The sequence below is a fragment of the Camelus dromedarius genome, chromosome 16 (genome assembly GCF_036321535.1).
Source record: "Camelus dromedarius isolate mCamDro1 chromosome 16, mCamDro1.pat, whole genome shotgun sequence".
Taxonomy (NCBI): Eukaryota; Metazoa; Chordata; class Mammalia; order Artiodactyla; family Camelidae; genus Camelus; species Camelus dromedarius.
Window position 1 is genome coordinate 31,852,594 of NC_087451.1, and position 27,877 is coordinate 31,880,470.

The 27,877-nt window shown below is 58.9% G+C and overlaps 1 protein-coding gene across 7 annotated transcripts; it reads right to left on the reverse strand.

Moving 5' to 3' along the window:
* Positions 1 to 21: 21 nt before the first annotated feature.
* Positions 22 to 27,747, reverse strand: ITGB4 (integrin subunit beta 4). Of its 7 annotated transcripts, none has more exons than XM_031469099.2 (41): positions 27,500 to 27,747; positions 23,788 to 23,876; positions 22,720 to 22,802; positions 22,413 to 22,514; positions 22,052 to 22,256; positions 21,528 to 21,624; positions 21,192 to 21,363; positions 19,827 to 20,090; positions 19,434 to 19,523; positions 19,013 to 19,135; positions 18,405 to 18,569; positions 18,140 to 18,216; positions 17,554 to 17,756; positions 15,848 to 15,951; positions 15,629 to 15,727; positions 15,333 to 15,462; positions 14,713 to 14,835; positions 14,509 to 14,615; positions 13,726 to 13,759; positions 13,363 to 13,554; positions 13,001 to 13,104; positions 12,639 to 12,697; positions 12,484 to 12,507; positions 11,361 to 11,509; positions 11,099 to 11,278; positions 10,282 to 10,430; positions 7,976 to 8,180; positions 7,004 to 7,161; positions 6,475 to 6,655; positions 6,237 to 6,374; positions 5,121 to 5,303; positions 4,901 to 5,032; positions 2,845 to 3,081; positions 2,535 to 2,693; positions 2,233 to 2,298; positions 1,958 to 2,107; positions 1,211 to 1,399; positions 976 to 1,131; positions 730 to 894; positions 539 to 649; positions 22 to 438 (listed from the first exon to the last, which is right to left on the reverse strand). In XM_031469099.2, the coding sequence occupies exons 2-41, from the start codon at positions 23,864 to 23,866 to the stop codon at positions 299 to 301; spliced, it is 5,484 nt and encodes a 1,827-aa protein (XP_031324959.1). In that variant the 5' UTR covers positions 23,867 to 23,876; positions 27,500 to 27,747; the 3' UTR covers positions 22 to 298. The 7 variants fall into 7 exon arrangements, with proteins under 7 accessions (XP_031324959.1, XP_031324957.1, XP_031324958.1 ...); XM_031469097.2 differs by lacking the exon at positions 27,500 to 27,747 and adding an exon at positions 26,584 to 26,993; XM_031469098.2 differs by lacking the exon at positions 27,500 to 27,747 and adding an exon at positions 26,354 to 26,474.
* Between the last annotated feature and the right edge of the window lie 130 nt (positions 27,748 to 27,877).

Consider the following 27,877-nt stretch of genomic DNA (forward strand, 5'->3'; position numbering starts at 1 on the left):
GCATGGGCAGGACAGAGCCAATGGTAGCAAAATCTTTTATTAAGTGCAGAACGAAGCTGGGTCCTTGTCATGCTGGCTCCAGCTCTTTGGTTACAAACGGGCTCGGGTCTGGGGCAGGAGAGCAGCCAGAAGGGCCTTCCAGGACCTCTGCCCACTTCATGCCTCCCAGAGGACACATACCCCTGCTCTGTGGCCAGAGGCACCAGCCCTGCAATCAGCATGTGGGTGGGCTGGGCCACCGGGGGCCCAAGGATGGTGTAGCTGAGGCAGCGTCAAGGAGAGAAGGGGGGCGGGGAGCTCAGGTCTGGAAGAACTGTTGGTCCACCTGGGTGCTGAGGGTTCCACTGGTGGTCAGTGTCCGGCTCACGAACTCCTGAGTCACATGGCGGGTGAGAGAGCCAGTTGCTTCTAGGTGCTGGGACCCCAGGGTCAGTCCATCTGCAAGGGAAGAGGTGTTGAAGGACCCTTCCTGTTTCCCACCCCCTTCCTCAGTTAGCTCTGCTCCCCGGCACAGCCAGGAGCCCCACCCGCGGCTCACCCAGCAGGAAGGGCTCGGCGGTGCTGGTGTGGGTGCTGGTGATGGTGCTGTACTCCCCCGGCAGCAGGTGCTGGAAGGGCCCCGCGTGGCTGCCCAGCTGCGGGCAGGGGCCTGGAGTGGGCAGAGGGGGCAGTCAGGGTGGTGCCAGGAGAAGGTGTGGGTGGGGGTGAGGTGGGGGTGTAGCAGCCTACCTCCATCCTGGGACTCGATGGTGATGATACCCTCACGCTCCGGCCCGAAGCCTTGGGTGGTCTTGGCCTGGACCTTGAACTTGTAGGGCACGTTCTCGCTGAGGCCCGGCACAGTCAGCCGGCTCTCGGGGCTGTCACCATCCACTAGGAACGTGGTGGCTGGCTCTGGGCAGGGAAGATGCCTTTAGCCTCTGTGGCTCCCTCTCCAACCCTTCCCTGGCCCCCTGACCCTGAGGCGGGCAGCACCTCCTCCGTGGGCCATCTCACAAGTCACCAGGTAGCCGAGGATATCCCCATCAGGCCTGCGAGGCCGCTCCCAGCTCAACTGCAGTGAGTCTGGGCTCAGGGCCGTGAACACCAGTGGGCCAGGGGCACTGGGCGTGCTCAGAGTGAAGGCAGAGCCTGGGGGCAGCAGAGGAAGAGTGTCAGCGGGTGTGCAGGTGGGGTGGGGGCACCTGTCGGGGCAGAGGAGGCAGCTCACCTGGCAGGGGGCAGAGTGGACTCTGCGGGTGCACCTGTGACTCGATGGTGATGACACCCTCACGCTCTGGGCCCCAGCCTTCCTGGCTCTGGGCCCGCACGCGGAACACGTAGGAGTGGTTGGGCAGAAGGTCTTCCACCACCACTGCAGTCTGGCTGGGGCTGGGGATGCTGAGCCGATGCAGCTCACCTGGGGTGCGGGTGGAGGCAGACACCCAACAGCATTATTCCTACCCCTGGCCTGTTTTCGCCCCTTCCCTAAGCTGCTGCCCAGATCTAGTCACCCCTCCCCTCCAGGATGAGCTGTGGTTCGGGTACAGGTGGTATGGCATGGTTGGTCAGGATGTACGCTATACAAGGGATGAGTAGAACCTAAAATCCCAACTGTGTTTGGGTTCTTTATGGGCCTGGGTCGTGCTGCCACAAGTGTGTCTGTTCAAAGAAGTGCTGCTTCCTGGAAAGGCACCTCAGGCCAGCAGAGGCCCTGGGGCCCTCAGCCGACAAGGCTTTGTTAGGTGAAACCTAGCAGTGGGAATGATCTGGAGGCTCAGGGAGATGGATGAGGACTCAGAAGAGGGAAGGCAATGAAGGGCAGTGGGGGGCGTGGAAGGGAGGGAGAGACCTTCAGAAAGCGGGGGTGTACATTAGTGTTCAAGGGACTTGGGTGGATTCCTGCCAGCCGGGTGCCCCTGGGTGTCAGCATGGGGCCAGGCTGCACCCGCAGTGCCCAACAGCAGCCGTGCCTCACCGCCGTTCAGCAGTTGGTACTCCACGCTGTAGCCCTGCAGCACCCGATCGCACTGCGGCTCCTGCCAGCTCACTTTCAGAGACGTGGGTCCCAGAGCTGAGAACACCAGGCGGGTGGGTGTGTTGGGCACACCTGCAGCCAAGCGGGAGTCTGGAGACAGGAGACCACAGTCAGCCTGTGTCAGAGGTGTCTGGGCAGAAGTCCTGGTTCTACCCCTGACCTCCCTCAGCTGTAGTAACTGCACTGACTGCTTGCTGGCCAGGTGGCCCACTCACCCTGCAACACCCTGTCCAGGCCACCCAGCACCTCCCGAATGTCCTCAGAGTGGGTATGGGCCCTGCCTGTGCCAAAAGAGGGTGAGCCTGTGAGTCAGCTGGTCCCCCACCCTCCTCAGCTGGCCTCGCCCCTCTCCTGCCCCAGCCCGGCACCCCTGGGATGAGGATGGAGGCTGCGTTAGGCACCAGCACTGATGTAGATGGAATGGAGGGTAAGGTGGCATGGGCAGTGGCTGCGGTGGGTGGATGGGTGACAGATGGAGCAGGACAGCTGTGGAAACAGGATGACCACCCTGTACTACCTGGGCCCCAGGAGGGCGCTGCTGGCTGCCCAGCCAGGATTATAGAGTCTCGTGAGTCCCCAGAGCGAGGGAACCCCTTCATCTGAGCCCGACTCCGGGACCCCAGGGCCCAGGACAGCGGAAGCCTGCTCCTCCCGTCTTCCCAGATGGGAGGGAGGCCTAGGGCAGGACAAAACAAGAGTGAGGGGACGGGAAATGTGTGTGTGTTGGAGGATGGGCAGTAGAGGGCTAGCAGGCCATATCCCGAGTCTTTAGGAGCTGGAAGAGAGGCCGGGTCAGTGGGAGAGGCTGGCTACGTGCAGGCACTCACTCTGGGAGGAGAGGGAGGTGAGGGTGGAATAGTCCCTGGGCAGCGTGGTCGAGTGCGAGTGTTCCGTGCGGGTCAGTGAGTGGTAGTCCCGAGTGAGGGTGGAGGATGTGCTCAGCACGCGGTGGGGCAGATGCGGGCTCAGGTGAGTGCCGTAGGCAGCGTTGCTCACGGTCATCCTGTGCAGGGAGTTGGCACTGCCCGGGAAGGCAAAGTCCATCCGCCCATTCACCAGGTGCTCTGCAGGGGAGAGCAGGGTCAGCTGGATCAGACCCGGAGTCCCTTGGGACAGGCTGCGGCCCTGGGAATTCCCAGGATTACCTACCCTCTGGGGCCCTTGGCATAAATACAACCAGCCTCCCTCAGCCCACCAGGAACAAAGGCCCATGTCCCTGGAGGAGTCCAAGGGCCCTCCTAGGCTTCCACAGCCCAGGTCCTCTGGCCTGGCAGGATGCCACTGTGGATAGTCTGAGCGCTGCTAAGCCCTGCTGGGGGACTCACTGCCCCCGCAGTTAGCTCTGCCCTGGGGAGAGCCCAAATGCCTGCCCTGAGGTCCCTTGGCTCTGGGGTCTGCCCCCAGTTCATGGACAGCCTGGCCGCACAGGCTCCAGCTGGGGCCCCGACGCAGCAAAGGAGTGAGCCTAGGCGGGTGCGGGTTGGGGCGTGCCGGTCACCTCCCTCCCCGCCAGCGCCCCGCGCGCCCCCGGTGCCGTCATTCGGGGGCGCGCGGGGTGGCTCGGCCGCGTCGGAGGAGCCCCGGCTGCTGGCGGAGAGGCGCGGGATGAGCTCCGGGGGCAGCCGCCACGTGATGCGCCGCAGGTCCAGCTCCTCCCCCAGCAGGGGCTCGAACTTCCAGCCGCTGCCTTGGGAACAACGAAGGGCCGCGTTGGCACCGCCAGTGGGCACGGGTGGCTGTGTGGAGGGGCCCCAGGGGGGAGGCTGGCGGCGCTGCGACGACGTGAGCCTGTCCTCCGGCTCTCTGGGATCCGGGTGTGTGTGGGGGGAGCCCAGAGGCAGGCGAGACCCTCAGCCCATGAGGTGGAAGAGCTCTCCAGATGAGCGAGGGCAGGGAGCTGCAGCCAGCGAGGAAGGCCCTCTGGAGCCGAGCCCTGGCTCTGTCTCCAGCTGTGAGGTCCTCCTGCTCTGGGCCTCAGTTTCCCATCTGTATAATGGAGCGTGATCTCTCCCTGCCTGCTTCTCAGGGACAGTTCCAGAAGCCAGAGTGCTTCGCAGGTAGCTGAGTGCAGTGTAGCTGAGCTGGGGCACCTGATTCCTATCAGCTGCTTTCACCTCAGACCCTAAAAACCCTCAAGACCCTTGGCCTTGGGTTCCTTGTAGCCAAGTTCAGCCCGGTGAAGGCAGCAGTATGTTCACGGGAGGCCTGGTATAGGTAAGGATGGAAGAAAATTCAAATCCTGGAGGACTTCCACTCCTATGTGATTGGCATCTCATTTTACAGATCAGAAAACAGGCACAGGGAGGGTAAGTGATTCCTCTGAATTCCTGCCGTGAAGCCAGAGCTAAAACTGAGGACCCAAGAGTCCCCGTTGAGGGCTCTTTGCATGACACTGTACAGGAATCGAGGATGGAGGAGGAGCAGGACCAGTGTAGACAGACTGCTCTGTGAGACTGGTCAGGTGGCTACTCTGGGACTCCTGGGCCTGGCCTGCCTCCTCCCTCACAGCCGTGTCCCTGGGAAGTGGCCTGACTCCAGGGCACAGCTGGTGAGCCTTCCAGTCTCAGAACTGTGTTTCCCGTCCCATGTGCACGAGCTTGTGTGCATCTGCTCCCAAGCACGTGTCTGTCTGCCTGTCCCACACACAGACATGCACATGCTTAATGGGGCCACATCAGCTCTGTCCCCTCTGTACCCAGAGCAGCACGGTGCCTGCCAAGTTGTCAGCTCTGCAGATACTTGTCTGGGCCTGAGAGGGGACTTTTAGTCTTGATCTTCATGCCCAGTGGTCACTGACTCCTTCGCTCTCTCTGGACACCAGTGACAGCCCCACCCATTACCCAGGACTCCCACCTTCCTTGCAGGAATCCCAGGCTCACTCACCAGTGTCATCAGAGACGCTAGGCCTCTGGCTGCTGGCCGGGGAGCGGAGCACGTCATCACTGTACATGAGGAAGCTTTCGTAGTCTTCCCCACTCTGGGCGTCCACGATGGGGATGTCCGGGATGATGGGGACTGCAGGGTGGGAGTGGGTGAGCCAGGGCCCCAGCCTCGGCCTCCTGTCCTCCCCTGTCTGCCCTGTGCCTCCCCGCCCACCACTCACTGGACATGGGCCGCTTGGGCTGGGTGGCCAGGTTGATGATGGCCTCCCGCTCAGGCCCCCAGCCTGCCCCGTTGCGAGCCTTGACCGTGTAGCGGTATGGCTGTGACTCCCGCAAGTTCTCAATGAGCAGTGTCCGCCTCTTGGGGCCGTCCACCAGCACCTTCTTCATGGGCCCGATGGGTCCTGGGGCAGGGAGAGTGCTTCAGAGGGGTTCTCGAGGTTCTGGCCTGGTCCCTGCCTCTGATGCAGCAGGACCACTGCACAGCCTCTCACCTGTACCCAGAAGGTTTGGGGAAGGAGGCCGAGAGCAAGCAGCTACTTAACCCCAGCTGCATGCCAAGCCCTGAGAACCTGGACACGGCTGGCTCAGAGAAGTGTCCCACCAAATCTCCACAGGGCTCATCGCTAAGTGTCAGAGACAGACGAGACTCAAGTTGACCCCACGGTCACCTCTACCAATTGGTTAAGGGTCCTGTGTCCAGGCTGACTCCAGAGGTGAGGGCGCCCTTACCACCCGGGCCTCCCTGTCCACAACAAAACCCCAAATGCTCTGTTGAGGAATCAAAGCTGGAGACATTCAGACACCCGCCGCAGCTGTCCGTGGTCACATGGGCCAGGACGGGAGAAGAGAGGCAGGCCTGAACCTGCACCTGAGGACAGGCTGAGGCTTGTGGGAGCTAAGGGCACCAAGGCAGAATGGAGGTTACACAAGAGGGCCACTGGGTGTCCCTTAGCAGAGAGCAGAGAGGAAGCAGCTCTCCTCCCCAACACTTAGAAGGGTGGACACACAGCCCTGGGAGAGAGGAGGAAGGGACCCCAGGCTGCTCTGAGTCCTAAGAGAAAGGTGTAAAATTGAGCCACTCTAGTTACCTGGACGGGCAGGTAACCCCATAACACACATAATCTCAGGCCTTCCATCGCCACCTGCTCTGGGGGCTCCTGGGCTTGGCTTGAGAATGCAACTCAAACCTGACCACAAACCTAAGGATGTCTCCGGCAACCAGGCATATGGGGCTATTCCACTGATCCTGGACACCGTGACCTCCCTCCCACCCTCTGCCCTCTCCTTCCACAGCTGCCACCCCTGGGGACAGAAGGAGAGATCCAGGTCCTTACGATTGTCCTCATTGACCAGGCCATAGCAGACCTCATAGGCTGTGATCTCGCCATTGGTCTCGGCTGGCTCAGCCCAGCTCAGCTGGGTCACGGTGGAGGAGACGACATTGAAGGCCAGACGCCCGGGCTCACTGGGTACTGGGTGGGGGGTGGGTGCAGGAAGAGAGCTGTCAGCAGCGGCGGTGGGGGTAGGGCTGGGCGCGCTGGCATCAGGGGAGCTGGGGTCAGAAGGCCTCACCTTCCTGGTGGGTGCGGCAGGACACCAGGGAGCTGTAGGGACCCTCGCCCTGTGCCCCGTAGGCACACACCTTCATCTCGTAGTCACAGTACGGGTAGAGGTTGGTGAGCTCCACCGAGGGCACCTTGCTGTCGAGCAGGTGGGCTTCAGACTCTGAATCACCCTGGATCCAGTATTTCACCTGCTCCCAGGGTGGGACTGGTCAGTGGAGAGCTGGGGCCAATTATCCCTCCACTGACCCCTGCTCTCATTGTCCCTTTTGTACACAGACACCGATGTGTTCAGTGACCTGCCAGGTTCACACAGCAGGACTGAGCAGAGCAGGGGTGTCTCCGGGCTGGTGGGGCCACATTCCAGGAACTGGTCTTCCCTCCCCTTGGCACAGATGGGGTCCCCCATCCACTCATGCTAGGCCCACTGAGACCAAGCATACCCTCTCCTGTCCCACAAGGGCCCTCTGGCCTCCAGCAGCCCAACTTCCCAGTGGGTGCCAGACCTCCCTACCCCCTCCATCATCACTTCACCTTACCCTGTACCCTGTCGGCTTGCCAGGAGGGGGCAGCCAGTTGAAGTGGATCTTCCGGGACCCAGTGGCCTTGGCATTGGGGTTCTGGGGGGCACCCAGTTCACCCCGAGGGGGAGGGGGTGATGACAGGGTCTGGCTCATGAAGTTCAGGTCCAGTTCGTCTGTAGTGAGTCAAGCCAGGGCGGGGCAGCCAGCTCAAAGGCCCCTGCTTTGAGGCGGCAGGAACCCACCTTCACCACCAGGGGGCGCCAGAAGCCCAGTTAAATACCAAGACTCCCTCTCCCACAGCGCTCAACTGAGACCTGCCAAAGGGGGTGACTAGCAGGCTAGTGTCCCCATTGGTGAGGCACAGGGCATCTTGCCAAACTCGGTGGAGGGCCCGGGTGGGTCTATGGAGGGATGAGAAGGAGGAGGGAGTTTGCCCCTCCTTCTCCCTTGGCAGCCATGGGAACGTCCCAAGTGAAAACATTTGCTCCGCCCCACCCCCTTCCTCCCTCCCCTACCCCAAGAATCCTCCTCCCCCTCCCATCTCTCTGCAAACCTCCTCTCCGGGTGGGCTCCCAGACACAACCGTACCAGAGGCTAAGGACCCATAAGAACTTTTTCACCCATTCTGGGAACACCTGCATTTTAGCTGGAACTCAGGCTGAAGTCAAAGGGCTAAGGCCTAACAGTGGGATTCACGGCCAGCAGCAGGCTGGTGCCACGTGACCCCAGCCTCTCTGACTGAGAGTAGGTTGCCAGACAAACGCAGGATGCCTAGTTAAACTGGAATTTCTGAGAAACAACAAATAGTTTTTAAGGATAAGTATATCCCAAATAGTGCATGGACGTACTTATACTACTAACATGGGCATTATTGATCTGAGATTCAAATTTAACTGAGTGTCCAGTATTTTTACTTGCTAAGGCTGTCAGCCTTAGTCAAGAGGCCCCCAGCCCTGCCTGCTTAAGCTGACTCCAGGCTTTGCCCACCTCGGTTTCCAATGATGACAGTGGCTGACTGGGGCTGGCCCAGGCGGGCCCCGAACTTGGGATTGCTGAGTTGGATGTAGAAGCGGCGGGTCTGGCGGCCTCGCAGGAGGGAGTCCATCTCCTGCAGCTCCAGGAGCTTCACGTGCAGCTCCTTCTTGGTCTCCCCAGGTTGGAATAGCAGCTCACCCTCTGCGGGTATGTAGTCCTGGGAGTGGGAAGGGGTCCAGGTCAGCTCAGGACTGGGGGATGAGTTGTGGCCACATGCTCCCCCCCAGTCTCACAGATACTGCAGAGACCCTCACACAGACCATCCCACAGGAACACAAAATGGCTCACGTTTACACAGCACCTCATGTACATCAAGCACTTTACAAATATTAGCTAATTTAATCCTCATGGCAGTGTGAGGTAGAGATATTGTCCCCATTTCACAGGTGAGCAAACAGAGGCAAACAGGTGAAAAATCCTGTCCAAGTTCACACAGACAGTTGTGGTGGATCTGGGATTTGAACCAAGGCACAGAGAGAGAGAGACAGGATGTAGATACGGAGGGTCGCACACAGGCAGGCACTCAGCCCAAGGAGCTAAGACTTGCAGACCCCAACCAGGGAGGGAAGAACTATTCCCTACCCTGTGGCTCTGAAGTCTGGGATCCTGCCGGCCCCCAGCCCTGCCTCCTGGGTGGGGCACTCCCACCAGCTCCAATTTTCTTTTTTCAATGCCCCAGAGCTTTCTTGAGCATCCTGGAATGAGTGTGTACCTGTGGGCACTAGACCAACTGCAACCAGGGTGTGTGTGTGGGAAACCCTTCTCACATGACACCACTAGGTGGCGCTTCAAGCTAACATTCAATTCCAGGCACCGCTAGCCAGGGCTGCTGGGCAGAGGACAAACTAACTCAAAGGCTACAAAACCCAGACAGTGAGAGAGCAACTGTAGGAAAAGCAGGAGTCGCCTGCAAGACCACTGACCTGGGGGGGGGCACTTCAAAAACGTCAAAGGCACAAAAGACAAAGCTGAGGAATTATTTTAAAGGAGCCTAAAGACACATGACAAGTGCACTAGACCCTTCAGTGGTTCCTGGATTGAGGGGGGAGGCTATGAAGGACATTACTGGAACATGTGAATGTGGGAGATCTGAATATAGACCAATTATTAGTTACGAGGACAATGTGACATTTCTTAAGTTTGGTAATTATGTCATAGTTATTATGTAGAATGACCTTGTTAGCAGGTGCCTGTTTAGGGTCTACGTGAAGTCTACAACTTACTTTGAATAGTTCAGCAAACAAAAGTAAACATAGCACAATTCTCTCCCCCTCTCTCACTGCAGTTAAGGACACAGGTCTACAGATACATGGATGTGTATATACATGCATGCATGCAGACAATTACATAGAAGGAGAGAGAGAGCAAGCAACTAGTAGCAATGGGTGAATCTGTGTGAAGGGTAGACAGGTGTTAACTTTTATCAGTCTTTCCATTTTTCTGTAGGCTTGAAGTTTTTTCAAATTAAAAAGTTGGGAAATAATAAAAATGTTTTTAAAACTAGTTCAATACCAAAGCATCCTTATAAAAGCGTAACAGGATAGCCAGGATCTCTATAGTATGACATATTCAGTGAACGTTATGGACATACAAATTCCTCTTTGGAAGTTTTATTGGGAGCATTGGAGCAGTAAGGTGGGTGTAGCTCAGGTGAAGAGTGAGTGCTTAGCATGCATGAGGTCCTTGGTTCAATCCCCAGCACTGCCGTTTAAAAAAAAAAATACTAAAAAAAAAAAACCAAAATAAATGTTGATAATAAATGCAGAAAAACAAATCTGTAAGCCAAGCCAAGCATGTCCAGCACCTGTATCTGGCTGCTCCCTGGGACTGGGGCTCAGCGATAAGGAAACGCTGGCCCACCACCTGGCCTTCCCTGCCCTGAAGGGCTGCTCCTGCGGTCTGGACCCAGGAGTGACAGCCCTTGGGGATTCTGCCCGGGGACATGGGTACTTCGATCCCACATCACGACGCCCGAAGTTCCTGGACTAGAGTAGACAGGGGAGTCTATTTCTCTGTGAAGGGCCTGGCTGTCCTGGTGGATCCTGGGTTGTTGGAAGGGGGACACGGATGGTCTGGACATGATGGGGCCTCACCCAAGGCACCGCAGGCACTTTTGGTGACCTGGGTGGCAGGAGTGGGTGGACATGTCCCTGGGAGGCCAGCCAGGCCACCACCAGCATCCAGGGACTCAGGCAGCTGCCATGTTCTGCCCCACTAGGCCCCTGGGATGCGCCCATGACCCCGTAGCGGAGCCTTACCCGGTTGCCCTGCGCTGTGTTGTCCTGTGTGCGGTAGGAGACCTGGGACTTGCCATTGTCCTGGATGCGCCGGACCACGGGGATGCGGGCCACGTGCTCCCCGCCGCTGACCAAGTACTCGGGCTGCTCAAAGGACACGATCCCGCTGGCTGCAAGGAGCCAGGCATCGGTCAGGGATCCTGGCCTCAGTCCCTTCTCAGCTCCCACCCTCCCTCTGGCCCAACCCGGCCCAGACTCCAGGAGTCTGCTTGTCACCCCTCTTCCCAGCGCTCTCTGGGAACGGCAGAAAAAGGGGGTGGAAAAGTCTTCCAGAAAAAGCTGAGGAGGCTGGAACAGTGTCCAACTGACATACTGGAAGGGTCAGGGCAGAGAAAGGCCAGGCAGGAGCAAGACCAGAGATGAGGTCCTGAGACTGAGGGCTGGGGCAGAGCAGGACTAAGTCCTGGGGTCCATTCCCTTCCTGCTCTGATGTCCTGGCATCCTAGGGAGACTTGCTCAATCTCCTAAATTTAAAGGCCATAGGGAGAGAAGAGCTTGGGGGGGTGCTGTGGGACGGCTCCAGGAGGACACAGCACCCTCTGTGATCCTAAGAGAACTCCCCACACTGAGAGCTTCCTACCAGGCACTGTGCAGAGAGGTTCAGCCACACATCCCTCACAAGAGCCAGAAACCCATTTTACAGATGGGGAAACCAAGCCTCAGAGGTTCAGTGACTTGCCTAGGCCACACGGCTGGGTCCCACTTCCACTGGGCTGCCCGGAGGAACAAGGGGCCCCGGAGCCCCCTTTCTGCCCCCTGCTCCCCAACCCTGACCGACCTTGCTCCTTGATGATGGTGATGTTCACCAGGCGGCGGCCGAGGGTGGCAGTGCCCACAGGCACGTCGATGGCCTCCACCAGCAGCTGCTTCTCATCGTCGTCCTCTGGCCGGATGAAGAGAGGCACCCGCACGTCCACCAGCTCCACACGCTCCTGGAACTCCACCATGCCCCGGGCGTCTGCGCGGGTGTTGGGGAGCAGTCAGATGGGGGTCAGGGGGCCGCATGGGGATGGGAGGTGGCAGGGAGCCCTCACACCTACCCTGGTCTGCAGTGAGGGTGTAGTAGCCGGGGGCCACCTTGAGCTCATGGAAGGCCCCCTGCTCCACGTGCTTCTCTGTCAGCTTCAGCAGAGCCTGCTTGGCTGAGCGGGGTGCCGTCAGCACCGTGTCCACAATGGTGTGATCCTGCCTGGGGGAGTCAGGTGGGGAGGTGTCAGGCGGGCCAGGAGGATGGCCCTAGTCCCACCCGCCCCTCCTCCCTGTCCTCTTCCCATCCGGGGACAAGATTCCAGGCAGCAAAAAGCAGTCTTTAGAACCAGGCAGTCCTGGAGGCCCACTCTGGCCCCACCACCTCACCCTGAAGCCTTAGTGTCCTCCTCTGTGAAATGAGGCTGCTACCCCCGCCCACCTCACTGGGTGAAGGGCTGGTGATGCAAAGATGCTAAGGGTGTAGACCCTGCAACCAGATGGCCTGGGTTCAAATCCTGGCTCTAGATCTTCATAGCTAGGGAACTTGGGGCATTACTTAGCCTCTCTGGTCCTCAGTTTCCACAACCATAAATGGGAACAGCAACGGTACCTACCTCACCTGGCTGATGAGAGAGGTGGATAAGATAACCACACACACACAGCCCATAGGACGAGGCCTGGCCCACTGGAGGCATTCAGAGTGCTCGTCTAAATGGCTCTTGTTGATGGGTGATGTGCTCAGTGAGAGCTGTATTCTGTCCTGTCCCCTCTGCGTTGAGCCCCTATGCCCTGACTCTTCCCCTGAGGGGCCAGGACTTGGGGTAGGAACTGGGAAAGAGGCGTGTGACCCGCTGGACCACCTTCTCGGCACCCAGTGGGGCCTCTGGGGTCAGGGCCTTTGGCCGTGGAGGAGGGCTGGGGCTGGGGGCTGGGCTATCCCTGGCACTTGGTTGGGGCCTGTCCGCAGTATGGGGGCAGGGCCCGGGTCCACTTGGTTCCCCGCGGTTCGCCTACTCTAGAACAGGGGCTGGATCTTGGTGAGGGCTTCGCGTTGCTATTTGGCCCATGAGGGTCCTACCCGAGGACTGACACAAACAGCCCCACCTTCCTATGGGATGGAGATGGACATGGAGATGAGGCAGGGGGCAGAGAAGGCAGGCACCTAGCGCTGCCCCACCTGTGTCTTCCACTTACTTTTTCCCGGCGTTGGGCTGCTGCCTGTGGGTGACAAAGTGGGGACCATGAGCCCAATGGTCCCTGGGGTGGAGGCACAATCTGCTTGAGGGAAACCCCCCACAGCCGGCTATGTGGGCAGCTCCCCTACCCCATCCCGGGCACCCAGGACCCACCGGAACTTGGTCTGCTGGAGCTTGTGCACGCCTGTGATTTGTCTGTACACCTCGTTCAGCTGCCAGGCAAGGGAGGGCTGTGAGGCTCGGGCCCCGGAGGAGCCTCTCCACCCAGAGCCATCCAGGCCCAGAGGACCTGGCAGGCTTGGCTCGGGGCGTGGTCACAGGCATGCACACTGCCTCTACCCTTCTGGAAGCATTCACAGGGAGCAGATCCCAGGACGATCCCAGGCCAGGCATATGTCCAAGGAAGCCCCTCTTTCCTGCCCAGAAGAATCCAGGTTCCCTCTGCTTTCCTGCCACCTGACTCACACCCAGCCCAAAGATGCCAGTGGCCCAGGATTGGCTCCTTTGGCCCTTACATTCTCTTCCACCTCCTGGCGCAGCTGGTCACATTCTCGGGTGTCAGGCTTCAGCAGGTTCTCAGTGCAAAGGCGGGCAAGGCGCAGGGACAGCCCATAGGGCACTATGGGCAGGCAGGGATGGGGCTGGTCAGCCCCTGCACGTGGCACTGCAGAAATCCCCTCCAGGAGCCATGCTAGGGTGAGGGGCACCTGAAGCCTGCAGCACCATCAGGAAGGGTAGGAGGTGACCAGGCCCGTGCCTCCACCCAACACCCAGAGAAGACAGCAATGATGTGACCCCAGACCCGGGAATAGCGGTCAGAATGCTCTGGGCCCCAAAGGCAGCTCCCAGAGCCGTGGTGCCGAGCCCTGGCCCTCACCCAGCTCCGTGGGGTTGATGCTGGCGGCATGCGAGGCAAAGCCAGGCCGCTGCACGTTGTTGGTGATCTTCCAGCGGACCGTGTCCCGCCCCTTGAGGTTCCCGCTGCGCAGCATGGGCGTGTCCAGGTGGTCCGAGGCCATCAGGTTCTCCCGCAGCATGTAGTGGTCTTCCTTGAAACCCACCATGTGACCTACAGGACAGGATACTCAGCATGGGGCCCCTCCCTAGACCCTTCCCCACCACACCCCTTCAAGTGGGACCCAGGGCCTCCCGCCTCTGTTGCAGGCTGGCCTCCACTTCCCCTCCACCCCATCTGGAGGAGAGAGAAGCCCCACCACCCCCGCCAATGCCGGGGCCGTACCTCGGTTGCAGCAAGGGAGAAGGGCCAGGCAGGCCTAGAAGAGAAGGTGGGTAGAGACGGGAGCTGAGACAGCCGCCTCCGCCCAGGTAAACCCCTCCAGCCACCACCTCCCACCCACACCAATGGTCCAGAGCGGGCAACAGTGCCTGCCCCAGACACTAGGATACCCAGGCACTTGCAGGGATCTAGGTGTGGGGCACACAGGGAGGGTCCAGAGGGTTAAGGGGGCAGAGGGTTCCCAAATTCTGTGCTGTAGGACCCTGGTCCTGCCACATGCTCTGTAAAGTGAAGGTTTTGTGAGCAAAGTCATGTGGGAAGCACTGAATTTGTTCCCCATGCCTCTCTTATAGGTTCATCCTGCATACAACTAGATCAAAGGCTCTGAGAAGTCCTGCAGAGAAGAAACCACTTTCTCAAATGTATCACACACTCATATCCCCAACACTGGGGGTTACTATGAGCGTTGCCTCTGTTCCCTATAATTCAGGATTCCATGCTGTGCCCTGCTCCAAGCTTTCCTGTCTCTTGTCTTTCCTTCCCAGTGAGACTGTCCGCTCCGGGTGGGGGCAGGACCCTTCCTTCCTTGTTGGCTCTTACAGCCATTTGCATGTGGTTGAACCCAGGGCAGGTGCTCCCAGGTATCCAGCCACTGATGATTGGCAGAGGCAAGGGGCCAGGGTGGGGAGGGTGAAACACGTGGTTTTTACCTGGCCTCTGCCACCTACAAGGACTCTGGTGGGAGATGGGGACCCTGGAGGGTGGGGACCCTGGGGAAGCCCCCACCTTGCAGCAGGCACAGTACTTCCAGCAGAGCAGCAGCAGCAGTGCCAGGAGCAGCAGGAGGAAGATGAGCAGGGGGATGAGCCACCAGAAGGTGCCGGGAGGACAGTCTAGGGAGGAAGAAGGAGGAGGAAGGAGGCAGTGCCCACTCCCCCCACTGGGGTCTGACAGGCTACCCACATCCCCGAGGCCGGCCCGCCAGCTCACCCTTCCTCCTCTGCACCAGGACGGTGCTGTTGGGCCCGGGGGCGCCGTCACCCTCCACGGTGTAACTGTAGGTACAGTCGTCATCCTCGTCCCGGAAGGAGCAGTATTCCACCACCTCCTCCGCTGTACCCACAGATGGTCAGCAGGGCTCCCCAGTCCCACCCCAGCGCACCTCAGGGCCTGGTGAGGGCCACTTCTCACCACGGCCCTGCTCGGGGGCCCACCCCACCCATCACCGGATGGGAGACACCTCCCTGGGGAAGAACGTGAATTTCCGGCAAACTGGGCAGAGGGATGGGGGGGGGGCTGCCCTGCTCAAGAGCATCAAAGGCTGCAAATCTGTGCCTGTGCTGGGCATCACTCAGAAACTGGGCTTCTAGAATATTTTTCTGACCTAGAGGAGAGGAGGCCATATGCTCCCATGGCCTAGTTATGTGCCTTTGCTGTGCTCACAGCCCTGCCCAGCTATTTGCCCACTACCCAAGCCAGATGCCCCTTCCCCAGACTCTTTGGTCCCTACCCAGATGTGCCCCCTGCCCAGCTCTATCGCCCTGCCCAGATGAGTGACACCCCCACCCTACTGGATGCCCCCTGCCTAGTCCTCCTTCCCTGCCCCATACCTTTCTTAAGCTCATCCACCATCTTGACCTTGAAGCTGCACTCCTTACACGTGCGCCCCTTCTTCTCACCGGTGCCCCACGCCTGGCACTGCACGCAGGAGCGCAGGTCCTCACAGAGGCCCAGGCGGATCTGGGTGGGGAGGGGCAGACAGGCACTGTGCTGGGCATCCCCTGCCAGGCCCGCTCCTGCAACCTCACTCGCTCGGCCAACTCCTATGGCATAGGCTCAGCCCCTCCTGTCCGCCCTGCCCTGTGCCCAGGGTCCCCATGCCCACACCCAGTGAATCTGGCCTCACCGCTGAGTAGTTGATCTCGCAGGTGGTGTCTGTGTACAGCGACTGTTGGTTGCAGTGGCAGCGGCCACACTCACAGTAGCCTCGCCCGTTACAGATACCCTGAGGCAAGAGGAGGCACCAGTGAGCCAGCTGTGCCCCCATCCCTGCCTGAGAGGGAGGGTGGTCCTGACTGGGACCCCCTCTGCCACCCCACACTGCCTGCTTCATGCCCAGGCCTACCCCGTTGCTATCGATGCAGGTGGCATTACTGAGAGGACAGTCACAGCTCAACCCTGTCCAGCCAGGCTCACACTCACACTGGCCCATGGAGCAGCGTCCCCGATCTGCAGAGAGGAGGGGAGAAAAGAGGCACATTCGCACCTGTGGTTCAGGCTGCCCACCTGCTAGGGAGGGCCTGTAGCTGCTGCCTTGGGAGCTAGGATGTCTCCAACCAGGGGCAGAGTCATCTCTTCCTCACTTTTTTGGAACCTCCTTCCTTTTCTCTCTCCTGCTCCATTCCACTCTTCTGCCCTCCACTCTGCCAGAGTGATTATCCCAGAGCACAGATCCAATTAAGTGGCTCCCCTGTTTAAGAACCTCTAATGAGTCCTGGCCAATTCAATAAGGTAAGAAAAAGAAACAAAACATATAAGTATTGAAAAGCAAGAAGTAACACTGTCATTATCTGCAAGTATCAGAAACACATCACAAAATATCAAGAAGCATCTACAGATAAACTGTTAAATTTCATAAGTGAGTTTAGCAAGGCGGCTAGACATAAGGGTAATATACAAAGAATTAGAAAATGAAATTAACACCTTCAATGACTCCCTTTTGCCCAAATGATAAATTCCAATATCCTTACTAGAAGAAGAGTTGATTAACTATGCCCTGCAGGCCAAATCTGGCTCACCATCTGCTTTTGCAAAGGTGTCATTAGAACACAGCCACAATTATTTGCCTATGTATTGTCTACGGCTGCTTTCTGCTATGATGGCAGAGCTGAGAAGTTGTGAAAGAGACAATATAGATCACCAAGCAGAAAATGTTTAATGCCTGGCCCATCAGAAAAAGTTTGGACCAGACAGGAATTGGACCCACCATGGACTGGAACCCAAACCCCTCACACTCTGGCCCTGCCTCCTTCCCAACAGCCCTCCCCTCCTCTCTCACAGCTCTGCCTGTGCCAAATGTCTGTCTTTCTCCAGACATCCTGGCTTCTCCTTTCATTTCTCTGAGCACACTCTGGGATGGACAGTTGAAGAGAAGAAATGGCAGACAAATGCAAACACAAAGGAAAGGGTAGAAAAGCAGTGGCTTGACCCCCAGTATACAGTTGGGGTTTAATAAGTACTTGATGAGTGGATTTTCATTCATTCTCCTGCATTCAAGCATTTAATCCTCCCATGTGGCCCCTATCTGGGTTCTGTGACCCTTGCCCAGCTCTGGAAGCCGTGGCCAGCCTGTGTGCCCACAGCCTGGGCCCCACAATGTTAGGTCCTGGGGGGACTATAAAGAATGTGTTAATCCAAGCCCCACCTGCTAGAAATGCAGCATCTTCTGAGAGAGGCAAGATCACCACGCCATATACCACCCGTCACTGAGGGCTGAGCTGGGTAGTACCCACCCTAGTGAGGTGGGAGAGTGGAGAAAGGGGCGGGCACTGACAGGAGGGAGCTGGAGTCTTAAACACACGGGGAATGTCATGCTGCCAGGGGCCTTGTGCATTAAGTTTGTAAAGAGGGAGAGAGGTTCAGGTTGGGGCTGGACTGAGGGGAGGCACTCAGGGAATCTGGAGGAGGGCTGGGCCTGAATGTGTGGATTCTGACTCCTGGGGTGGCTCTCCTGACTTGGGTTCTCAAGGCAGAGCCAGTGGGACAGGGCAGGGGCTGGGCACCCAGGCCGCCCCTGCTGCCCTGCAACCCCCAGCCTGGCCAACCGCTCACCGTTGCAGAGGAAGCCGGAGGTGCGGGGGCACTGGAAGTTGTCGTACTCGCAGAACGGACCCTCGTAGCGGCCTTCGCCGTAGCACACGCAGTGCCCGCACTGGCACTCGCCCCGCCCCGAGCATGGCTTGTCCTCGCCCTCCCGCAGGCAGGGCTCCAGGTCGCTCAGGGAGCCGGTGCGGCAGTTACAGGTCTTGCCGCTCCTGCGAGAGGAGCCAGTCACTTCCCCACGGTCCAGCAGGAGGGCTGGGTTTTCACCATCCCGTTTTACAGATGAGGAGACTGAGGCTCGGAGAGGGCCCTGGTGGGTCCAGGTCATGCAGAGAGCAGTGGCTGCTGGCCACCACTGTCCTGATTCCTACATGTCTTTCTACAGATATCCCATATACCTGAGTATTTCCAAGTGCTTTGAACTGGATCCGCCTGCCAACTTGACAGGCCCCTTTCCTAGCCCCTCCTATGACCAGTTGCCTCCCGCTCAGCCGGCCCACATGGTGTGTCCCCCATCAGGGCCTTGCAGGGGCCCAGCCCCTTCTCTGGGAGCTGCTGGCACCCTGGGTGCCAGCTTCGCCCCCCACACACTCACCAGCCCTCGTTGCACACACACTGTCCGCACATGAAGTCCCCGTGGGAGCTGCAGCGAGGTGATTGTTCCTCTTTTTGCTGGAATGAAATTGTGGAGGGCGGGATGGGGGAGGGGGCAAGGGACACTGGAGGCCTCTGCTGTCACTGCCCCTCAGGGCACCCTGAAAGGGAGATGTGGCCACAGGAGGCTCAGCTTCATTATTCAGGGCCCCAGGGCGGTTGGCTCAGCCTCTCCCTCCTTCCCACCTGGTAGGGCTGCGTCATACCAGCTCACAGGCACACAGGTCACAAATGATGTCCACGTCCATCCTGAGGCCATTGGAGAAGGAGGGTTTCAGATGGATGTTGCCCTTCTGGTCCGCTTCTGGCAGCTGGCACACATGGGTCCCATCCAAGTCCTCGATAGCCCGCAGCTGCACTTGGTACGTGCCCTGCAGGGACCCCACTGTCAGCTAAGGCAGGCCCAGTCAGACGACCAGGGAGCAGTTGTGCCTGAAGGCTCTTGGTGCTCAAGCTTCAAGAATATGCCTGGGCCCTGACCCCCAGCTCCTTGCGGACACTTGCTCAGGGCTGCCAACTTGCTCTTTCCAGGCACGGTCACCGTAACAGCAGCACCAACTTTAACAAGGACCACCGCCTTCGGCTCAGTCACTCAACTGAGCACCTCTGAGCTCTGTGCTGGTTAATTTCCACCGTGCAGATGAGGACAAGCCAAGGAAGGTGTCGCGCTCACCCAAGGGGCTGACCCAAGGGGCTTCAAACCCAGATCTGTCTGACTCCGGAGGTAATGCCTGGGACCTCTGTTCAGGCAGACCCCACCCCGCAGGGCCCAGTGCCCACCCTCCCCTCCCCTGGGACCCTGACGGAGACATACCACCTCCCCCCGCCGGATGAGAAAGGACCCAGTGTCCGTCTTCTGAAACATCTTGGAGGTGACCTCTGTCCGCAGGCCTCGGGGGCTTTCTAGGGCCCGGATGTCCAGGTTGGAGCGAATGCGCTAAAAGAGGATGGGCAATCAGCCACCTGGGGGAACTGGGGCGCAGCCACCTGGGGGAGCTGGGGGGCACCCACCCTGGCCATGCTGCGCTCCCATCTGCCTGGAGGATTGGGCTGGTTGGGGCTCAAGGCAGCAGAGCCTGGGGCCAGACCCAGGTGGGCTCCTCAGGGACCGCAGGGGACCCTTCCTTCCCCCATCCTATTTCTCAGCTGTGGCTGGAGACATCCTCCACCTTTCATCTTTCTCTCCAGCCCCGCCCCAGTAGGACTCAGACTGCGGAGCCCGCACGGCCCCTCACATTGAAGGCATCCTGCAGCAGCTCCACGATGTTGGACGAGTCCTCCTGCAGCACCCCCAGTGAGGAGACAGGGAAATACGAGGACAGCTTCTGCAGGAGAGAATGCCAGGCCCAGGGCTCAGCCTCTGACAAGTGTCATCTCTCTGAATCCAGACAACAGCTTTGGGGTTAACCCACTTTGCAGATGGGGAAGCTAAGGCCTGGAGCCTGCTTGTAGCTCCCACCTACCAGGGAGTCAGGTGGGGGGTGAGCACATGATCTTCTTTTCCCACCAGGGCCCACCCTTAGTTTTGGGAAGGGAGGAAGGGAGGGAGGGAGGATGGGTATCTGAGAAGGTCCATGAACCACTGCCCACCCCACACCCTCTCCCCAGCGCAGCCCCAGCCCCCACACCTCGTAGTAGCTGTAGGAGTAGTTGGTGACGGCGAAGATGGGGATGATGTTGTGCTGGCCGAGCAGGCGCACCAGGGTGGGCACCGACGGGTAGTCCTGCGCCCTGTACTGGGTGTAGGTGCCCGTGGCGTCCAGGTGGCACTCCTCGTCGTTGCGCTTCATGATGCCGGCCAGCACGTTGGCCCCGTCGGCCTCGTAGTGGAAGGCTGACTCGGTGGAGAACACCAGCAAGTGGGTGCTGTCGGGGCGCCAGCCAATGTCCCCCTGGGGGCAGAAGGAGGGGCTGCCGGTCAAGCTGGCTGCCTGCTGAGGACACGCATCGCATCGTAGTGTCGTGCATAGTCACAACGGAAGTACGTCCCAACATGGGGCTCAGGCAGGACACAGGATTAACAGCGTGCCACCTCCAGGAACGACGCAGGTGACAGCATGTGAGTGATGACGGTGAACAAGAGAAACCAGCGATGGGGAACAGGAAACAGATGCAGGGGCTGTGCCCACAGTGGGCACCCTGAAAGATGTGAGCCAATTTCCTCCAGCTGTCCCCACAGGGTCTTAACCACTCTGCGAGAACCTCTCGACTGCACAGAAAAATGTACACCACGCATGTTCGGTGAAAAAGGTCGGTTAAAATAGGTACAGCAGTGGGGTGGGTATAGCTCAGTGGCAGGGTGTGTGCTTAGTATGCACAAGGTCCTGGGTTCAATCCCCAGTGCCTCCATTAAAAAAATTTTTTTTTTTTTAAATAGGCACAGCAGTGCATGACAATTTATTAGAGAAATATATGGGGTGATTTTGAAAACCGTGTATTACAGAAGAAAACATTTATGATAGCATTAGGTGAAAAAAGGTAGGTTTTAGCACTATACATACACTGATTCCAACTATAAAAAAATAAGGAAAAGGGACAAAACTATGCTGGCAGGAAACCAAGTAACTGGCTGGCTGATGATGGTGAAATTATGGGCAATTTCTGTTCTTTGTTTTCCAAATTGTCTGTAAGAGGAATGCATCATTTTCAAAATGAAAAAATTGATGTGCATATAAAAAGAAGTGGCCTCTTCCAGTACAGCTGGAGACTGGTATTAGCAGGGAGACTGGGTGGGAGGCTGGCTTCAGGACACTGAAGATTCCAGAGTCCTAAGAGCCATGTCTGTCTTGCTGGCCAATACAAAATCAGACTTACTGCTCAGGCCTGGAGACGTCTGAAGTTGGATTGTAACTGAGGGCCCCTCAGAGGGTCTGAGCTTGTCTTAGGGCGTGGAGCACTCAGCCTGGCACCCGAGCAGGCCAGTGGGCAGCTCGTGCCCTCGTATAAAAAAGCAAAGCCCTGGTCCAGGCCGGCAGGACCCTCCCTGCACTCACGGTGCACACGGCCGTCTGCAAGATGGCATCGAAACCTCCTTCGGGGGCGTCCAGGTTGCCCGAGATCCGCTCTTCCTTCAGCTTACTTCGGAACTCCTCCACATCCTCTGTCAGGCTGATGACATTCTTGAAGGAGAAGGGGGGGTCACTGTTGGGCCAGGGCTCCTTCAGCCTGGGCAGAGATGGGAAGGAGAGTCAGGGGAGCAGACGCACGCACCCCTGTGCCCACCCTCTCTGGGAACCGCCTCCTCAGCCCATTTCAACCCAAAGACTTAAGTGCCCAAGTAGAGAGGAGGTGGGTGACGTGGACAAACCCCTGCCCGCTTGGTCACTCACTTCTCAGGCCTCATGTCCGTCTGAGGGACGCTGACTTTGTCCACAAACTTGCCAAATCCAATAGTGTAGTCACTGGTGAGCTGCCTCAGGACCTGGGCTGGGCATCAACAGGAAAGAGGGGGCAGCTGAGACCCACATCGACACAGGGGGCGGGGGGTGGGCTCGGGAAGGAGGAAGAATCACCTAGTGTCAACACTTTGCATGTTGGACATCAGTTCACGTGCACAATAGCTCTTGTCCCTAATTACAGATGAGGGAACGAGGGCTTGGGGGACCCAGAGCCATGCACGGGGCAAGCTAGAGCGGGGTGGCCGGGAACTGGACCAGCTGTCTGCGGAGCTGGGGCTTAAGCTCAGCCTCACGGCAGCTGGTGCCCTCATGTTAGGACCAGGGACTCTCAGATGTCCTGTCCTTCCTTGAGGAGTGGGTTCAGCTATCCTGAACCCTGGCCTCCTGAGCAGGCGCCCCGTCAGCTGGGTGAGGCTACTCTCTCCTGCCCTGCCCCTCTGTCTTCCACACCGTACCCAGATCCTGCCCCATCTTCTTGAGGTTGTCCAGATCGTCAGACATGGAGTTGGAGAAGTCCATGAGAATATACAGGTCCATGGGGCTCTCCAGGGGCTCGAACACCTGCAGCTCAAAGTGTTGCTCCTCGCCGGGCCGCAGCCGCACCCGCAGCCCCTGGGGGGACACCTGGCTGCGTCGTAGGGTGGTGTCGATCAGGGTTTCCTGCATCCGGGGGAGGGGAACAGCCAGCTGGAGATTCTCTCCAGACCTAATGGGGAACTCTTAGTCCAACCAGGGGACAATGTGGACCCTCATAAATGGCCAGTTTTGAGCTTGGAGGGCCCAACCTCCCTGGACACCGCCCCCGACTCCAGGCACCTCTGTGATCTCGAAGCTGCTCTCCATGACCACCACGCTCTCCTGCCGGCAGCCCGCAGCCAGCAGCTCTGCGTGGGTGTTACAGCGCCGTTCCTTGAACATCTGGCCGGAAGGAGATGGGGTCAGGGGGACAGTGCCTATCCCTCAGCTGACCCTGACCCTGACCCTGGATTTATTCGCCCTGATTCTCCTGACCATTGCCCACGCCAACCTGGCTTGAGGCTGGGCTGAGGGTGTGGCAAGTGTGGACTTGGCCAGAACCAAGGGGTGGGGCGTGCGGGTTAGGGAGGTGGTGGCAGCGGCTCACCTCGTCGGCGCAGTAGGCACAGTCCTTGTCCACGCGGATGCACTCGGTGCAGCTCTTCACCTGGGCTTTCTTGCAGCGGTTTGCTGGGGAGCAGAGATGGGCAGACCCACTGAGGTGGACCTCAGCCGTGGCCAAGCCCTTCCCATGTGCATCCTGATTTGAAGGAGGTGAAGATTCTCTCCCGATTTACAGAGGACGAAATGGAGGCCAGAGGGTATATGGTCAGCGCAGTAGCACAGCCAAAAACCAGCAGAGCCAGGTCTCACACCTGGACTGTCCACTCAAGTCTGGAGGGAAGGATGGTGGGGGCTGAGACGAACGCGCTGGCCCATTTGCTGGCAGGGATGCCCTAACCGTCCCCCTCACCCACTCCTCCAAGGGAAAAGGGATTCTGTCTGTCTGGTGTATCACTGTGTCCCCAGTGTCTAGCCCAAGCCCTGTACACAGTAAGTCATTAGTAAATGAATGAGGTAAAACTCCAGTTTCCCCAAAGACTGGGATTCCCTTTGGTTTTGTTCAGTCAAAAATCACAGTAAGGACCTGTTACGTGCACTTGTAGGTGCTCTCCTGGCAACGGTGTGCTGCAATATTTAGCAATGGCTTCATGAGGTAGGGGAAGCCTTGACTTGCAGCATTTGCCAAGTTCCATGGTGTAAATGTTCCCACCCTGGTCTGTTTCAAGCTATCAGCATGGCCTCCAGTGACAGGCAAAATTTCATCAGTAGAAGCCAGGTTCAGCCCTTTGCCAACTGCAGACACTCAGAGAGCAGGTGATGATCACCTTTCTTTCTCTCTTCCAAATTCCTATATAACTTTTCAGCTCGACTTTTGAAGCCTCAGCACATCTTGCAAGTGCCTCCGTTCTCTGAGTGGACCAAGTCTCCTCCCCTGGGTGTTCTTGGGCCACGTGGCTCAGGCTCATTGCTCCCCAGCCCTTGAGGGTGGTTTGTTGAATAGCCAAGTGAGTGTCTGGGCACGACACCTGGTTAGAGGTCCTCCAGGTGAGTGCAGTGCCTTGAAAGTTGAGTCCTCACCAAGAGGGGTGCTGCAGGGACGTGCTCGACTCACCCATGGCCCCGGGGACACTGAGGCTCAGCAGGGCTGCCAGCAGCAGCCTGGTCCACGGGCTGGAATGCAGCCCTGCCATCCTCTTCCTCCTGTATAACAGCAACAATTGACATATGACATCTGACAGCCCTGCTCAGAGCATCAGCTCATTGGGTCCCTGTCAGAGCTCCACCACTCCCATTGCACAGGTGTGGAAACTGAGGCTCTGAGAATTTCAGTGATGTTCCAAGGCCACTCAGCCTGTGAGTGGCAGGGCCCAGGGCTCCTGACTCCTCTTTTCCACTCCCCCTTCCCTGGAATTCCCTGGAGTGGCCAGATGCCCTGCAGGCAGGCACCCTGCCCAGGGAGGCCGCCATCCTCTCCTACTGAAGACTCTGGGCTCTGAGTTCATTCCAGTGCCAGGTCTCTGTGCTGACCTCCCTGAGGGCAGAACAGGGCTTATTCTGCCTTTGCCTTTCAGACCCTGGTGGTCTGGGTCGGGCTCGGCAGGCATAGGACCACCCTAGGAGGCCCCAACTCTACCTTCCCCTTCTTGCCCTACTGTGTCCTGGCCCACTTGCCCCTTGGTTAGGGGGTGCAGCCAGGAGGAGGGGGCCCCTCCCAATCTCTGGAGCCTGGGGAGGGGGGAGGCTGCTTGCTGCACTCAGCTAAGTTCTGCGATGGCTGCCTGGCCCATCAGAGGAGGGGTCCCTGGCCTTACCCTACACCTCTTCCTGCCCCAGAGTTTTCAGGGCCCCTGAGCAGACCACCCTTCCTAAAGTTAGCCCTGAGCTAGATTACAGGCCCCTCCTGCCACACACACACACACAAACACACACACACACACACACACACACACACTCTGTGCCAGTCACCTCAGGAGACCCATCTGCCTTTGGTTCACTATTAAACCATCTCAGTTCAACTCATTAGTGACCTTTGGGTCAGGCACCAGCATCCCTGAGGCCCTGTAAAAGATGGGCAGCCTGCTGAAGAGACGGGGCTGGCCAGAGCAGCAGGCCTGTCAGGGAAAGGGTTAGGACCCTGGCTTCTTTCTCTACAGCCAGTCCCCCAGTGGCCCAAAACTACACTGTGCCTACTGGCCCTCCGTCCTTGGATCCTTGCTCAGTCCTTGGCTTGTGGGGCATGGACAGCCCCAGGGTCTGGGAGGCTGAGGCCCCCATACTGCTGGGGATACCCACGGGGGCTGCATGAAGGCATTACCTCCCTCCCTCCAAGGCAGGCGGCCCCCAGGAGCCACGAGCAGCTTCAACACATCCAGAGGCACAGCCAGCTGGGGAGGGGCCAGCCTCTAAGAGGGGCCTGGGGTAAGGGAGCCCTGAGCCAGCCGAGGAGGGACTTCTTGGGGAAAATGACTTTCCTGCAGCCTTGGGGCATAGGCACCACACCCACACACTACACAATACAGACTGCAATCTCAGGCTTCCCTGGGGCACCATTACACACGCAGGTACAGGCACTGCAGGGCCGAGCCCAGCTCTTACTCACCCTCCATGCCCACAGGCTGGGCACACAGTGGGCACAGGCCCAGCACTCCATGTACACAATTGCCTTTTAATCTGGACAGGAAGCCAAGAGGAGGATGACGGATTTACCCCCACTTTCCAGATGAGACCCGGGCAGTCCAGAAACCTCCCCCCACATTTAACCTTCGCATTATACTCAGAGGCTGTAAAATGGCAGTGATGGGGCTAGTCAGTTATGAATTCGGGGGTGTTTTCTTTAACGCAACTTGTGCTTTAAAAGTTTTACAAGTAGTTGTTGATGTTAAAAACAAGAAGATCTCACATGACAGGACTGTGGGCTTATTGGAAGATGTGGCCAGGATAGGCTGGGCAGAGCCCTGGAGACACGTTCTCTCTAGGCCACTCTGGGTACCCCCAGGCTGCGGGGCCTTTTTAGGTACCAGCTTGGTCCCGAAAGTATGTGACTGCCACTGAATGTTGTCACATAGCAGCACACCCAGGCCTTCCAGGCACAGCAGACACATGTTGTGACCCACATGAATTTAGGCTCAGAGGTCTCCCCATACCCACCCTCCCTCCCACCCCATGGGACCCCAGCTTAGCACATCCACTCCTGCCCTCCACAGCTCTCTCCCCTCCTGTTTTCCCATCTCCTGGCTCCTCTGCTGCCATAGCACCCAAAGAAATCAAAGCCAATAAGACAGGCACCCCTTCCCCGCTGTCTCTACTGCCCTCCTCTCCCTCCTCTGCCCCCAGCATATACATTCTCATACTTCACTTCCAGCTCTGTCCGAGGGGGCAATAACCGTGTCCATCCTCGGGCTCAGGGTGTGGCAAGGCCATAAGGAAGGGGTGGAGTCCAGCCGCTGCCCTCCGGAGCAATCTAGAGCCCTCTCCCTCCCTCCCCCCACCCCACTTTGGGAGAAGTGGAGAGTCAGGGACTCCCCAGACCCCAGATGAGCTGTGTCACCATAGTTAAACAGGGAGGGCCTCTGCCTCTAGGTGGCTGCTCCCCCCACTTTCTTTGTGAATCCCAGAGTGGCCCGCCCAGTAGGCCTGCCAGCCACCCCCAGGCCTCTGCCCACTTCTCCCACACTCACCCAACGCCCAGGCCTCTGTCCCGGCTGCCCTCCTCCAGCCCAGAGGTCTGAAAGCCAAGAGCCTTCTCCAGCTCTGCCTGTCCCTTTGCCTCCAGCGGTCCCCTGGACACACCCTGGCAGGCTGGGCACCTGCCCTGGGCAGCAGGGTTAGCGGGGCCGGGCAGTCAGCCTTCAGGGAGGGAAGAGGGAGGGGAGGAAACAAAAGCCAACCGGCCCATCAATCAGCTCACCTGCGCAGCTACCCAGGCTGGGATGCGCACTTTCTTCTTCCCTCGGAGGTCCCAGAATGGGCGCCAAGCTCTGGCGGCCCGGGGCACTGGAGGGACGGCGGGGTGCGGTCGGCGACCCCACGACTGCCCTCCCGCGTCCTGCCAGCCGCGCTCCGAGGCTGGACCTACCCTGGCGCGGACTCGCGCCCTCCCCGCGCTGGGCTCCGCTCGGCGGCTCGGGCTGTAGCGCGCGGGCGAGCCGGGACCGTCCGGAGGACGGGCTGCAGGGAGGGCGGGCGGCGGCGGGGAGGGGACCGCTTTATGGGGCGGGCGGCAGGTAGGAAGGAGGCGCTGGTGAGTCAGGCCCGCCGCATTCCTGCGCGCGGCGCTCACCTGTCGGGGCAGGAGTTTAGTGCCGCGGCCGCCAGGCCCGCCCCCCGGAAAAGGCTCCGGCTCCCGCGGCGTCCGGCCCCGCGCCCCGACACACGGCGGCAGGGCCAGGGGAGGAGCCACCCCCCTCGCTCGCGTCCAGCCCCGGGAGCGGCGCCTCCCCCGCCACTTCCCTCAGGCTCCAGACTCACTCGGGTGCCGGGGTGGCCTTTTAGGTCCCATCTTGGACCTCCGCCCTCTCTCCCCCAGTCCCTGGGCCGTGAGCCATTGCCACTGCCTTCGGGAGCCATCTAGGGCCCCTGACCGACCACCGGACGGCAATGAGTGAGCGTACCGCCTCCCTCCTTCCTGCGCCTGCGTGAGCCCAGTGCTTGCCCCCAGCCAGGTCGGCCTTCACTGGGTCTTCCCGGCCTCTCCCACCGCCCAACGCACGCACGTGTGTCCAGAGGGAGATCTGAGCAAGGACTGGTTCCTTGAGAAGGTTTTCAGGCAAGCTACTTAAACCTCATTAAAGTGTAAATAATACCCATCAAGAGGCAGCACTCACCTGCTTGGAGGAGGCACTTGAGTTGTTACAGCTGTTCTTGACAAGCTGGTTCACAGATCTGACCCCTCCAATCCTTAAGTGCTACTGGTTAAGTGCGTTCAAGCCGGACCCTCTCAATTTGCCCCATGACCTCATCTTGGTCTGTTTCTTGGGCCCCATCTGCCTACGATGCTGGGCAAAACCCGAATGCTGGCAACTTCCTCGCCCAAACCAAGCAGCTTCAAGACAGCATGCTTTTGCACCTGGTTGTTTTGCACCAGGCTGTTCCCTCTGCTTGGGATCCTCCCACCCCCACTCCAGCCTGGTTTATCCTCCTTATCCTTGAAGGCATTGTGCTGATGTGGCATGCTCCAGGGAGTCTCCTTGACCTCCCTGCAC

Bases quoted from the DNA above. Each gene is read 5' to 3' on its own strand.
- ITGB4 (XM_031469099.2), bottom strand. From the start codon at position 23,866: ATGGCAGGGCTGCATTCCAGCCCGTGGACCAGGCTGCTGCTGGCAGCC. The intron at 8,181-10,281 runs GTAAGGCTCCGC...TCCCACTCCCAG, and splicing joins ACACAGCGCAGGGCAACCGG to GACTACATACCCGCAGAGGG. The intron at 2,299-2,534 runs GTAGTACAGGGT...CTTTTGGCACAG, and splicing joins AGCGCCCTCCTGGGGCCCAG to GCAGGGCCCATACCCACTCT.